Source organism: Monodon monoceros, unplaced genomic scaffold (assembly GCF_005190385.1).
Source record: "Monodon monoceros isolate NGI ecotype Baffin Bay Population unplaced genomic scaffold, NGI_Narwhal_1 Super_Scaffold_15, whole genome shotgun sequence".
Classification (NCBI taxonomy): Eukaryota; Metazoa; Chordata; class Mammalia; order Artiodactyla; family Monodontidae; genus Monodon; species Monodon monoceros.
The window spans coordinates 69,985,907-70,001,454 of NW_021703771.1; the positions used below are offsets into that span (position 1 = coordinate 69,985,907).

Sequence of the window (15,548 nt, forward strand, 5' to 3'; positions counted from 1 at the left end):
TTTTTATCCATGGGGGATACATTCCAAGACCCTCAGTGGATGCCTGAAACTGCGAATAATACTGACTCCTATATATACTATGTTTTTTTCTATACATACATATCAATGATAAAGTTTAATTTATAACTTAGGCACAGTAAGAGATTAACAGCAAAAACTAACAATATACTGTAATAAACGTTAGGTGAATGTGTTGTCTTTCTTTCAAAATATCTTATTGTACAAATGTATTGCTTTTCATCTTAACTAAGCACTTTTCATACACTGTGGTTGTAACTTTTGCACTTTGAGGTGTAATAGCAAAACTATCACAAATTTCTTTTTCCTTCTTCACAATTTCATGGAAAGAAGATTTGTTTTTACTGTAGATCTTAGCAACTTCAGCATACAATTTTTTTCTTTCCTTATTAAGTTGAGAACTTTTCACTTAAAAGAAACATCTTACTCCTTCTCTTTGACATATCGCAATTACCAACATCATCACTCTTGCACTTTGAGGCCATTAATAAGTAAAATGATAATTGAACACAATTAATACCTCCACAGTCAATCTGATAACTGAGACAATATGGCTACTAAGTGACTAACAGGTGGGATATCCTGGAAAAGGTTGACTCACACCTTGGGCTGGATGGAGCAGGACTTCAAGCAATTTCATCATGCTACTCAGAACAGCATGCAATTTAAAACTTATAAATTGTTTATTTCTGGAATTTTTCATTTAGTGTTTTCAGACCATGGTTGACTGTGGGTAACTGAAACAGAGGAAAGCAAAACTGTGGAAAAGGGTGGCAGGCCTACTACAAATGACTAATACATTTTGATAATTTCACAAATTCATTAGCTAAAACAGCCCCACAGATAATACACTATGGTTTCAGCACTTCACCATCAATTAGGGATAAATTCAATATATACACCAACATATTTTCAGGTAAATTTCATTGGAACTCTTTTTGCCCTATTTCTATGGAATCATTTCCACTGTCCACATTCAAATACTATTGCCACATTCAGCAAATTGTATCTTTCCTTGTAAAAAAAAAAAAAGTCTGGTGAAGCTTGTGTGGCCACATATAATTGGAGTTAAAGTAAATAATGAAAAATTTATTTCTCTGCTATAGAAAGTAATGTTATATGATAAATTATAAAACAGTCGATTAAAATTTAATGTGATTGTAAAAACAAATTGATAAAAATAAGTGCTTATATATTCTCAGATATCTATATAATTTGGGGTTATATTTGGCAAAGTAACCGTAAAAGGTCACACAATGTAACTGAGTTCTACTGCATATGACTGTGGATAGGCTTGAGGCATGGGCAATTCACTATATGAATTGGAAAACAAAGTGGTTAAACCCTGTTTATTCAAAGACATGAGTCCACCAGTCATGTTCTTAGATCTTGCAACAGTGTCTAACTGCTGTAGGTTTTTCTAAATGCCTCCTCTCAGTCTCTCCTCATCAACTGGTAAAAAATAGTTCATGAACTGGCACCAATCTTTGGACCACACTGTGGGCAGCACTTTTGTAGAGAAGTCTCTCCTACATGTCGATACAGCTCAGTACATTGGTTGGATCATAAGAAGATTGATGGTAGAGAACTGTTATGTCTAGTAAGACTTCATCATGCCCTGCATACTGTGATAAGTGTTTTATATGGATTTTCTACTTTAATTCTCACACAACTCTTAAGAAGTTGATACCATTTCCATTCCCATTTTATAGGTGGAGAAACAGAGGCTTAGAAAGTTTAACTAACCAATTCCTATTTCATATTGTCTCTTCGGGTTAATTGAATGAGAGACAAAATGGGGTGCTACCTTGGCAGTAGAATTTGAAGGAATTCAAAAGACCTACTTGTCCACAAGTAATTCCGCATTGGCCCACCCTTCTTTCACACTGGCTTGAAATTGTAACTGATACATGAGAAATGGTCTGTAGAAGGTTTAGGAGGGGCCTCCACATTTGCATGGCTGTGTGCAATGTTTATCAGTAGCTGCCCTACATTTCTGCTAGGAGAGGAGGATAATTACAAGTCTCCGGGTGGCAGATGATTCCAGGCTCAGGATGCCAGAGGTGGGTTAGGGTTTAAGGGTCAGGAGCAGATGGGAAGTAAGGAAGCCTGACCTGACCTTCATCCTTACAAGGAGCCTCAGCTCCTTGAGAATTAATTCCCTTCATTCTTCTTCTTTTGTCTTTTGATACCTTCCCATTCTCTCCCCAGCCTCCGTTTTCCACTGAAACAGAGTAGCTTTAGAAGTAAGGCTTCTGTTTGAATTCTATAATAATTCCAGATGTATAGGACAATAAAAGGTGACTCCATCCCCTAATCCTCTCTTGTGTTTTTCAGTAGGCTGAGTGACCTCTAAATGCCTGTCCTAGATAATTAAATAAACAGACCTACATTTTGTGTTAGCTCTACATTCATGGTGAATTGGCAGTAACTAATTTTAAAATTAAATATAAACTAATTGTGACCACTACCCCAATTCCTGATTCATCAACACTGCCACTGTGCCTTCATAATACAATGTTATTAGCCTGTGTGTGTACATGTGTGTGTGCACATGTCTATGTGTTTGTTTCTACAGTTTCTGCCTCAGAATTCTAGAACCAAAGAATCTTCACAAGTACTTACACTCTAGGTACTTTCTAGAAAAACCCTTCTAAAACAAATCTAATTGTGTCATATTCCTGCTGAAAATCTGAGTAGTTTCTTACTACCATAAAAAGGAAATCCAAAACCCTTAACAAGGATGTTAAGTTTCTTCCAGATCTCACCCCTGCTTGTCCTATCTTTCCTTACCTTGCACACTCTAAGTAAACTGAAAGCCTTGCTGTTGTTTCAGAACTTTGTTCCCTCTTTAGCTGGTCTCTATCCCATCTCCCTCTTTACTTGTGCAACTTCAACTCCTCCTTTAAGTTTCATCCTAGATGTTATTTCCCCTTGGGCAAAATCTCCCTTGGCATGACTTCTTTGCCCCTTCTCTATGCTTCTGTAGCCTGTCTTCCCAGGGATTGCAGCTCTGTGGCTAGTGCGTATTCAGCGGCCAGACTATCCCACCCCTGTAATTGCCTTGATGGCAAGGGCCTTGCCTCTACTTTTGAGCAATGTATCAAAGCAGTAAGCAAATGCTTAACTCATACAAGACTCTTAGTGAATGAGCGTTGAATGAATAAAGCTAGTCTCAATTATTATTGAAAAAGCTGCCATTACCTCCAAAATATTTCTCATAATTGGCATCACTCGACTTATGTTACATTATCCTACATTTCTTCAACCTTTGTAAATACAGTTAGCATTTTAATATATGTAATGTTGTGCTTGTTTACATATGTTTTTGAAAATATTGTTTTTATTATGCTTTTCTTCTGTCCCTGGTTATATGGTAAGCTTTGGATTATTTTTAAAGAATTATAGTTTTATTATCAGGTATACACAATCACTTGAATTCATTACACAAATCAAATTGCTTTACTCTCTAGACTGTAATTATTTTAACTGAATGTAAATAGGATTTTCTAAAATGTTTTTGTACAATTTTTTAAATGAATACTATTGCATTTCTTTTTTTTTCTATCAATTAGCTTTTAAATTATTTTAACTGATATAATGCAAAATAACACTCCTGAAGCTCCTGTCAAGTTGTAATAGGTAGAATTAGAAATAATATTCCCTTGTTGTTAATATCAGAATTTATTGAGTGGAAGAAATCTTATTATTATAAGTTTGGATTGTGAAATTTCATAGGACTAGAACAATGCTTTTGTGGGAAGTGAAGAACAATCTTGAGAAAGAATTGTTGTATAAAAATGTTGAGGGCGGGCTTCCCTGGTGGCGCAGTGGTTGAGAGTCCGCCTGCAGATGCAGGGGACACAGGTTCGTGCCCTGGTCCGGGAAGATCCCACATGTCGCGGAGCGGCTGGGCCCGTGAGCCATGGCTGCTGAGCCTGCGCGTCCGGAGCCTGTGCTCCGCAATGGGAGAGGCCACAACAGTGAGAGGCCCACATACTGCAAAAAAAAAAAAAATGTTGAGGGGGTTAGGAAATAAGTAGTCTTGTATATTTGTGAGGAATACTTAAGACATGTAGCTTCCTGTTAAATGTTTACCCCATTTATTCACATTATGCAGTTTCATATCCAGACCCCAGATAGAAAATGAACTTAAAATTGGGAGACAGATGTAGCAGCAGAAGCTGCTAGAGGCTGTGAATGTGCCTCAGAAGAGTTCAGCCCTGCCTAAGGCTGATCAGCACCCAGCACAGCAGGATTCACTCCAGACACTTAGGGTGAGCAAACGCCTGCAGGTCATCTCTGCTGGAGCACGGTCTACACCACCACCGCCACTGCCACCACCACCCTATCACCATCAACAGGGAAAGGAGAAACCTCTACCAGGTATCAGGAGAGCTGCTGGCTCTCTGTTCCCAAGTGTGCTTCACAGAGAGTTCACCAAAACAATATCCTTGTAAAAAATCCCAATACTATAACGAAAGAGGGAAAATCTTTCAAAATCCTCAAATATATATATTTGACAAGTGGTACATAGAAGAAATGATTAAAATATATACAAACCAGGAGCTGCTTTATGATTGTTTTTCTGTGACTTTTGATTTGTTATCATTCCCTTATACCTCGCCTGTGATAGATTTAAGATCTCATACAAAACTTTAGCAATTAACACTTCAAGATATATTCACTGACTAATCCGACGAATCCTAGTTAAATATTTTCTCTGTCACATCTCTGTTGTCCCTGATTTTATAACCTCTTGGATCTAACACCAACTCTAATTTCTAGAAGGGAGTCATCTATGGTGAGGGGGGAAGGGCTTTGACCAATGGCAAAGGGGATTTGGGGCTTCACTCCACTAAACCATATGACTTCAAGTTGTCTATATTCATAGACAAGGGTTTACTCCTGTGATGCGCTCCTCTGTGTTGGTTGCAAAAGGGCAGGAGGTCACACTTTCTCTGCTTCCAGCACTGACACATGATACTTGCTTTTATAAACTTAATGATTTTTCTAAAAAATGCAAATAAATACTAGGGAAGACATTTCATACACTTTTTAAAATTGTGGGTTTCTTGTTCAGACTATATGCACACATAAAAGTCTCACATAATATTAAACCTTGGGGAGAAACACACTTCAAGCCTAACAATGTCAAAAAGTAATTATTTCCTTCAAGTTATGTCATCTTGCCTTTAAATATACACTTATAGGCAGAATTTCTTGAAAGCCTAACTGGTTTTATTTTTACCCTCGTTTTCAACATGACATGAACTATAGCTCTCATCTTCAAACCGCTATAGATGTAGTTGTGATATAAATGTGAATAAATCCAAACAAACTAGTTTTAACCTTTTTAACCAGACTGAGGATATAGAAAGATAAATGAGTGGGCTTTATTTTTCTTTTAATCAGTTTGATTGGCCATCATGTTCAGTGATGGTGAGTAGAGGACTTGTCCCCCAAAATACTCAGGTCATTTACCACCAGAGGGCAGAGCTGAATGACCTCATTAAGTAATAGCCTTACAACACTTTGAGGATCTCCTGTAGTCCTTAGGCTAAGAGTTCCTAGGGTGGAATTTTGCCCATATCCCCATCTCCTGCTAACTCCTCTCTGTGCTCCCATGAACAGACACTCTAAATTCTTTGAATGAGCTTTGCTCTTTCCTGTATGTTAGATAATCTATCAGGAATTTTCTTTACCAATCCCTCCTCCTGTCTGGACCTGACTAATGCCTACTCATCCTTTGATTCTCAGCCCAGACATCACTTTCTTAGGAAAACCATTCCTAATCACACCTTTCTTCACCCACACTCACATACATACAAACAAGACTAAGTTAGACCCAAGCCCCTCCTTCCCATAGTTTTGGTCACTTCTCCTTCTTTACCTCCACAGTGTTTGAAATTCTTGTTTAACGTCTGTTTTCCCACAAGTCTGTAACACTAGGGGGAAGAGAATAATATTTCTCATTCTGAACTGAATCCTGAGCATAGCAGAGCATCTGGTACATAGTAGGTGGTAGGTAAATGCAGAAGGAAGGAAAGAAGGGAGGGAGGGAGGGAAGAAAGGAGGAAAAAGAGAAAAGAAAGGTCCATACAAAATATTAAAATTTATATTCTAGCAGATTTAGAAGAAGCATATAGATATTCTCTGGTCTGGCTGGTTAGACTACAACTTACCTCAAAATTCCTTTAGTTCTGGATCATATTAAGTCAACTTACCTTCTGTATTTGATCTGTTGAAAATGTAGCTCCTGTGTGGTTCACTGGGAAGATTCTGGAACGAAATTATACCAATTAGCTCAGCTAAGTGGAGGACACATTTATCTAAATTGGTCTCAGGTAACAAGGAGAGGAATGAGCTATGGTCTGTCATATGTGTTCGGCCCAGCTCTCTGCTCTGTGAGAAGCAAGTGATAAAACATTTTCTCTGGCAGAGACTGAATGGTTGTGTTCCAGAAACTGCAGGGCTACATGCAGGGCTACCTCTACCTACTCTGTGGGTAGAAGAATATATCCACTCCTTGACCAAGGCACTCTTAATGTTCTCCAAAGCTTGATTAGAATTTAGGCAAATTTCTTCCTTACTTTGGGCCCCAAGAATTCCCTTTTCTTAGAGTATTTAGTGTTTTTTTTTTTAACATCTTTATTGGATTATAATTGCTTTACAATGGTGTGTTAGTTTCTGCTTTATAACAAAGTGAATCAGTTATATATATACATATGTTCCCATATCTCTTCCCTCTTGCGTCTCCCTCCCTCCCACCTTCCCTATCCCACCCCTCTAGGTGGTCACAAAGCACCGAGGTGATCTCCCTGTGCTATGCGGCTGCTTCCCACTAGCTATCTATTTTACATTTGGTAGTGTATATATGTCCATGCCATTCTCTCACTTTGTCACAGCTTTTTACTTTTAAAGACATGCCAGTGTCAATTCTTTCTCTGCCCCTTTGAAATATAAAATTTCTCCCAGCCTCTTGCTAGCTTTACAACAGAGAAATTTTTTTCTCAGGCGCCTGGGAGCCATCCCTTTAAAATATGATCGTAAAAAGAGTGATAGCAGACCCCTATCGCCCAGTTTCTGTGGGAAGGTGGGAGCCTAATTTAGATAAATGACAATTATCAAACAGAGATGGTTTAATCACATTGACCAAGCTCCACTCAGTGTCAGCCAGCACTTCCTCACTAGCTTATCCTAGCACTTCCACCTTTTGTTTCAGCAGAATTGAGTTCAGTATCTTTGGCCTATTGAAATAGTCTTGAATAAAGTCTTCTTTGCCTCTTTAACACTGTCTGGTGCAATTTTTCTTTGACCCCCTCTTGGGAAAGAATCATAGCCACTCACATGAGGCTGGGCCTAGCTCATACCTACACTTGAATTAAACTGGAGATATATCCCTCATGGCAGATGTGAATGTTCTAGAAAGTGAACAAACTTAAAAAATTTGAACCTACAACTGAAATGTCAGTGAACTGCCATTTAGTGAGCAGGAGAATTATTTTTATTTTGGGGAGTCAGATTGTTTTCTTTTAATGCTGTTATTTTGAAATAACATTAGGAAAAAAAAAAAAGCATCTGGTCATTTCTAAGAGATGCAAATTTGAACAATGTCCAGGAACAAAATCTGTGATTGTCATGTTTCTAAGCTAAATCAATTTTCTACGCTATATAATGCAGCTCGTATAATGGTCTTGACTGCAACCTTGATACCTTGCCTAGCTCTTATTGAGAAGGTCCTGAGTACCTGGGTTTTATTTTCTTCAGGTTTGGAGAACAACCGATGGGCTTTGTGGTCTAGTTGTAAAGAGCAATGGGCTTGGGAGCCAGACTGCCTGGATCCGTATCCAGGATCCACCAGGACTCAGCTATTTGCCGAACATCTGACTCAGTAAAAATGAGTAGTACAGAATCTGGTGACTAGTAAATGCTCAATAAACGTTAGTTCTTGTAATTGTTACTGTCATCATCTTCATCATCACTTTCACTACTGTGAAAAACAGACAAGACCTTTTGATTCTATAATTTTCTATTCTCCACAGAAATTTTAAAAAGTCATTGATGGATAGCAATGTTGGCTTAAAATAGACTTTAAATCTTGCTGAATTGCTTCATTCATGCAAAACTCATAGCTCTATTTGTGAGACTTTTGTCTTTCTCTCTCCCCACCCCAATCCCTGCATTTTTTAGTGATGGCTGGGCAGACAGAGATGAAGTCATTGAAGGTTATGAGGTGGAAGCCAACGGGGGAATCACGATAAAGCTGCAGTCTCCAGAAGTCAGGTCCTTTGATGATTATTTCCTGAAACTGAGGCTGGACACTAATACGCGGAATCCCTGGTTCCCTGAGTTCTGGCAACATCGGTTCCAGTGCCGCCTACCAGGACACATTCTGGAAAATCCCAACTTTAAAAGAATCTGCACAGGTAACTCGTGTTTACAACATCACAACTCAGATTTTGGTCATCTCTTCCAGTTTGTTCAATAATATAGAAAGTGCCAAGGCTGGAGATACAAGAACTAAATTGCCAACTTAATTTATAAAATAGCTAAAATGAGGAGGGAGTGTGTATCGTCCCAAGGATTCATGTTTCTATATTCTGGAAACATGGAGACTGCTTTGGTCTCTAGTGGGACAAGTTATAAGAAAAGATAAATAAAGGAAAAGGAAACTGAGAATTCAGGTATTTAGTATTCAGGCCAGAGGGAAGAGATTGTATTGCAGGCATGCTTAGGAGATGCTAAACGCAGACATAAGTAAGCAGCACTGGTTTGATCCCTTTTTCTTCTTTAGGACTTGCTTTGATATAAAAGTCAGCAGAAGATAAGATGTCACCTAGGGGCACACCACCAACGTGGGTGTATTTGGGCACAAGTGACAAGAAGGGACAGATACTTCCCATGCACTACTCACTAGAGGCATGCCAAAGAAGGGTGGCGCATTGTTAGAGGTCTTTCAGGTCTTGATGAACTCCACAGGATGTCTCCCTTCTCCCTGCCACCAGGAACTACCAGAACATTAAAGACTCTATCCATGACCAAATTTGTATTGTAGCACAGTGATGTGACACATATTTCCTATAACTAGACTGAGAAGATTTTATTTAGAAATGTCTAGAACCCATTCATTCACATAGCACATACAAAGCACTGAATACAGCACCCCCCCCAAAAAAAAAAGAAGGAGAGAAAGGTGTATAATTCATGACTCTTGACCTAGAGAAACTTGTGGTCTCTTTAGGCAAATCAAAACAGATAATACGCATGATATAGATAAATAACAACTACAGACAATGAGTTTTTATAAGACAGGGTAAGAATAATGACAAAAACTATTTCTACTTTTAATAACATTCACATTGTGATATTAGAAAATTATTTTAAAATACCGAAATATTTAAATGCAGTGATTTGTGTCTAACTTGATAAAATTCAGCAGAATTCACTGGGAAACTGCTTGGTGTGAATCTATTTTCAATCAATCAAGGTTTTTAGAAATTCTTTGCTATGGCTTCTTGGGAGGCTAAGAGCTAGGAGAAGAGGAAAAGAGTTGCTGAACAGCTAACCACCTCTGTCACATATCTCTACTGACTTCTTTCTTCTCTCAAATAATAGACCAATAGAAGTTAAGAATTCTAGTGGACCAATAAGCCACCTAGTGCATTCTCCTTATTTGCAAAACGAAGACATTGAGGATAAAGGGGCAACATTTCCTTAGGTTCATTTAGTTAATGGCAGCAATGGAATTAGAACACTCACCTCCTAAATACCACAGTGCTTGACTACTTTGGACTTAGAATTTAGTAATAGATTGTCTTTTATTGTTTTCTAATGAATGTTGTTTTCTTAAACTGTAAGATCTTTGAAGATAGGGAGTTCTTGTAACCCTCATAGAACCTGTACACCACTGATCTCTGGAATCTCAGTCATTTCTTACTAATGTATTGATCAGTTAATTTATGTTGTTGTCAATGAGTTTTACTTTATTTAAGGAAAACTTAGGACTATTATTTTTCTAAATGAAATATATTTCACTGATTCAATGTTCAACAAAATTTATTGAGCACCTAGTATATGCAAGGCTTTATTCTAGGAGATGGAAATACAGCAGAAAACAAAAGAGATAAACAACTATTTCAATAACCTTACATTTCAGTGCAGGGAAATAAATAGAACAAAAATAAATTAAGCAAAATATATTCTCATTTAAGTGATCATAAGAGCATGTTAAAAGAGAATGGCCAGAGAAAGCCTCACTGAGAAGGAGACATTTGATTAAAGATGTGAGAGTGAGCCATGCAAACACCTGGGAAGGGCATTCCAAGCAGAGGAATAGCAAATAAAAAGATGCACCAGCATGCCCGGCTTAGTGGGAGAACAGTAAGGAGCTCAGACTGCCTGAAGCCAGTGAGTACATTGAATAGCAGGTGATAAGTCAGAGAGGCACACAGGGGAACAGGTCCTGCAGGACTTAACTGTCCCTTGTGAAAACTTTGGCTTTGTTCTGAGAGAGATGGAAAGCCACTGGGAAGTTCGAGCACAGTTGAGACAGGATCAGCCTTACTTTTTCTGAACAGAATTACTCTTGCTGCAGTTTTTAAGTTTTGACAAAAGGGGGAAAGTCAGAAGAAGGAAGCAGAGCAGTTAGGAGGTTGCTGTAATAATGTAGGTGAGAGTGTGGTGGATTGGGCCATGGTTTTGGCAAGCAAGATGGAGAGAGGTGCTTGAATTCTGAGGATATTTTAAATGAGAGCTGAGGGGATTTGCTGATAGAATTGTGAAAAATGACTCTGGTCTGAGCAACTGAAAAGAAGGTGTCACCATTGACTCAGATGAGGAAGACCCCAGGAAAAGCAGGTTAGGGAAAGAGCTAAATTTCAGATGAGTTAAGCTTGAGATGCCTGTTAATGATACAACTGTATATGTCACTTTGATACTGTGTTTCATTAGTAGAGTTCAGAATATTACTTTTTAAACATGTTTTGATGTCTTTATTTAAGGATTTCCAGGAAAATATCTTGAGACCTGAGCTTTCAAAACAAAAGTTAGAATTCTGCAGCCATGTACAATAATACTTTGGGTTTTCATTTGTCACAGTATATGCAAATGTCAAGGTTAAAATCTAAACTTGGTTAACATTCATAGCAGGAAAAAAAGATTGGCACACTCGTGAATTGTTCTTATATTATGCTTGACTCTCAAAGCTATTTTTAAGAGCTTCTTACTTGATTATAAAATTTGATAAACATGTTTTTATTTGCATTTCATTCTGGAGTCAAGTTCAGCAAATATTTCCCTTTGTTCTTAGTTCTAAGGAGGACAGAAGGCTTATTTAACTTCTCTACTTGGAACTAATTCATAAAAGTTATTCATCTTTTCTGCTGCAAAAATCGTAGCATTTTATGTCTGTGTGCATACATTCATGTAAACTTACTCTTCAGTTTTAATCTGTGTAGGGAATTGGCTTCAATTTTATTGCAGGTCAACATAAAATTTCACTTCATGTATCATTCTTATCTACTTGATATTCTTGAATATTAAATGAATTCCGTAGTCTTCTAATGAATATGCAGACACACTTATGAAAATTAATGTAAAGAAATAGAAGTAACCTTTCCATACTATTCATAGCTACACTTTCTGAAATTTATTTTTACCTCTTCTAATTGGGTCATTTTGGTGTTTTGCAAAGTTTTGATATTGCCGTTAGTTTCCATAGAAACCTTTATTGAGCTTAATTTCAGATGTCACTATTTAAATAAAGAGTTTACATGCTCTGGATTGTCAGTTTGAATATTAAGGCTCCTGAGCTCAGGCTGAATAATTTTGGAATCACTGTGGCTAATTAAAAAGTACTTCATGCAAAGTCTACATCACTGCTTAATTAGTTGAGTATATCAAGGGACTGGAGATGTGTTGGAAAAGCACTAACTAAAAGTCTAACTTGTAAAAAATTAATCATTGTGAGATTGATTGATTCAAGATGGCAGAGTAGAAGGACGTGCTCTCACTCCCTCTTGTGAGAGCACCAGAATCACAACTAACTGCTGAGCAGTCATCAACAGGAAGACACTGGAACTAACCAAAAAAGATACCCTACATCCAAAGACAAAGGAGAAGCCACAATGAGATGATAGGATGGGTGCAATCACAATGAGATCAAATCCCATAACTGCTGGGTGGGTGACTCACGGACTGGAGAACACTTATACCACAGAAGTCCACCAACTGGAGTGAAGGTTCTGAGCCCCACAATGTGGGGTCCAGCAACAGAAGGAGGAATTCCTAGAGAATCAGACTGTGAACCCTAGTGGCATTTGATTGCAGGACTTCGACAGGACTGGGGTAAACTGAGACTCCACTCTTGGAGGGCACACACCAATTAGTGTGCACATCAGGACCCAGGGGAAGGAGCAGTGACCCCATAGGAGACTGAGCCAGACCTACCTGCTAGTGTTGGAGGGTCTCCTGCAGAGGCAGGGGGCGGCTGTGTCTCACTGTGAGGACAAGAACACTGGCAGCAGAAGTTCTGGAAAGTACTCCTTGGTGTGAGCCCTCCCAGAGTCTGCCATTAGCCCCACAAAAGAGCCCAGGTAAGCTCCAGTGTTGGGTTGCCTCAGGCGAAACAACCAACGAGAAGGGAACCCAGCCCCACCCATCAGCAGACAATCGGATTAAAGTTTTACTGAGCTCTGCCCACCAGAGCAACAGCCAGCTCTACCCACCACCAGCCCCTCCCATTAGGAAACTTGCACAAGCCTCTTAGCCTCATCCACCAGAGGGCAGACAGCAGAAGCAAGAAGAGCTACAATCCTGTAGCCTGTGGAACAAACACCACATGCACAGAAAGACAAGATGAAAAGGCAGAGGGCTATGTACCAGATGAAGGAACAAGATAAAACTGCAGAAAAACAACTAAATGAAGTGAAGATAGGCAAACTTCCAGAAAAAGAATTCAGAATAATGATTGTGAGGATAACCCAGGACCTCAGAAAAAGAATGGAGGCAAAGACCGAGAAGATGCAAGAAATGCTTAACAAAGACCTAGAAGAATTAAAGAACAAACAAACATAGATGAGTAATACAATAACTGAAATGAAAAATACACTAGAAGGAATCAATAGCAGAATAACTGAGGCAGAGGAATGGATAAGTGACCTGGAAGACAGAATGGTGGAATTAACTGCTGTGGAACAGAATAAAGAAAAAAGAATGAAAAGAAATGAAGACAGCCTAAGAGACCTCTGGGACAAAATTAAACGCAAAAAACATTCGCATTACAGGGGTCCCAGAAGGAAAAGAGAGAGAGAAATTACCCAAGAAAATATTGGAAGAGTTATAATCGAAAACTTCCCTAACATGGGAAAGGAAATAGCCACCCAAGTCCAGGAAGCGCAGACAGTCCCATACAGGATAAACCCAAGGAGAAACTCGCTGAGACACATAGTAATCAAATTGGCAAAAATTAAAGACAAAGAAAAATTATTGAAAGCAGCAAGGGAAAAACAACAAATAATATACAAGGGAACTCCCATAAGGTTAACAGCTTATTTCTCAGCAGAAACTCTACAAGCCACAAGGGAGTGGCATGATATATTTAAAGTGATGAAAGGGAAGAACCTACAACCAAGATTACTCTACCTGTCAAGGAGCTCATTCAGATTCGATGGAGAAATCAAATGTTTTACAGACAAGCAAAAGAGAATTCAGCACCACCAAACCAGCTCTACAACAAATGCTAAAAGAACTTCTCTAAGTCGGAAACACAAGAGAAGAAAAGGACCTACAAAAACAAACCCAAAACAATTAAGAAAATGGTAATAGGAACATACATATCAATAATTACCTTAAACGTGAATGGATTAATGCTCCAACCAAAAGACACGGGCTCGCTGAATGGATACAAAAACAAGACCCATATATTTGCTGTGTACAAGAGACCCATGTCAGACCTAGGGACACATATAGACTGAAAGTGAAGGGATGGAAACAGATTCCATGCAATTGGAAATCAAAAGAAAGCTAGAGTAGCAATGCTCATATCAGATAAAATAGGCTTTAAAATAAAGAATATTACAAGAGACAAGGAAGGACACTACGTAATGATCAAGATATCAATCCAAGAAGAAGATATAACAATTATAAAGATATATGCACCCAAGACAGGAGCACCTCAATACATAAGGCAACTGCTAACACCTATAAAAGAGGAAGTTGACAGTAACACAATAATAGTGGGGAACTTTAACCCCTCATTTACACCAATGGACATATCATCCAAAAAGAAAATTAATAAGGAAACACAAGCTTTAATTGACACAATAAACCAGATAGATTTAATTGACATTTATAGGACATTCTATCCAAAAACAGCAGATTACACTTTCTACTCAAGTACTCACGGAACATTCTCCAGGATAGATCACATCTTGGGTCACAAATCGAGCTTCAGTATATTTAAGAAAATTGAAATCATATCAAGCATCTTTTCTGACCAAAACTCTATGAGATTAGAAATCAATTACATGGAAAAAATGTAAAAAACACAAACACATGGAGGCTAAACTATACATTACTAAATAACCTAGAGATCACTGAAGAAATCAAAGAGGAAATCAAAAAATACCTAGAGACAAATGACAATGAAAACATGACAATCCAAAACCTATGGGATGCAGCAAAAGCAGTTCTTAAGAGGGAAGTTTATAGATATACAAGCCTACCTCAAGAAACAAGAAAAACTCAAATAAACAGTCTAACCTTACACCTAAGAGAACTAGAGAAAGAACAACAAACAAAACCCAAAGTTAGCAGAATGAAAGAAATGATAAAGATCAGAGCAGAAATAAATGGAATAGAAACAAAGAAAGCAACAGCAAAAATCAATAAAACTAAAAGCTTGTTCTTTGAGAAGATAAACAAAATTGATAAACCATTATCCAGACCCATCAAGAAAAAGAGGGAGAGGACTCAAATCAATAAAATTAGAAATGAAAAAGGAGAAGTAACAACAGACACCACAGAAATACAAAGCATCCTAAGAGACTACTACAGTCAATGCTATGCCAATAAAATGGACAACCTGGAGGAAATGGACAAATTCTTAGAAAGGTATAACCTTCCAAGACTGAACCAGGAAGAAATAGAAAATATGAACAGACCAATCACAAGTAATGAAATTGAAACTGTGATTAAAGATCTTCCAACAAACAGAATTCCAGGATCAGATGGCTTCACAGGTGAATTCTATCAAACATTTAGAGAAGACCTAACACATATCCTTCTCAAACTCTTCCAAAAACTGCAGAGGAAGGAACACTCCCACACTCATTCTATGAGGCCACCATCACCCTGATACCAAAACCAGACAAAGAACTACAAAAAAAGAAAATTACAGGCCAATATCACTGATGAATATAGATGCAAAAAGCCTCAGCAAAATACTAGCCAACAGAATACAAAAAAACACATTAAAAGGATCATACACCATGATCAAGTGGGATTTATCCCAGGGATGCAAGGATTCT

The 15,548-nt window shown here is 38.1% G+C and overlaps 1 protein-coding gene across 4 annotated transcripts in view; it reads left to right on the forward strand.

Moving 5' to 3' along the window:
- GRM1 (glutamate metabotropic receptor 1) overlaps positions 1–15,548 on the forward strand; it is a 364,839-nt gene that overhangs the window by 241,612 nt on the left and 107,679 nt on the right. For all 4 annotated transcript variants that reach the window (XM_029223912.1, XM_029223910.1, XM_029223913.1 and 1 more), the window contains one exon: positions 8,212–8,447. In XM_029223912.1, the coding sequence (XP_029079745.1) occupies positions 8,212–8,447 (236 nt within the window). The remainder of the gene's footprint in view (positions 1–8,211; positions 8,448–15,548) is intronic.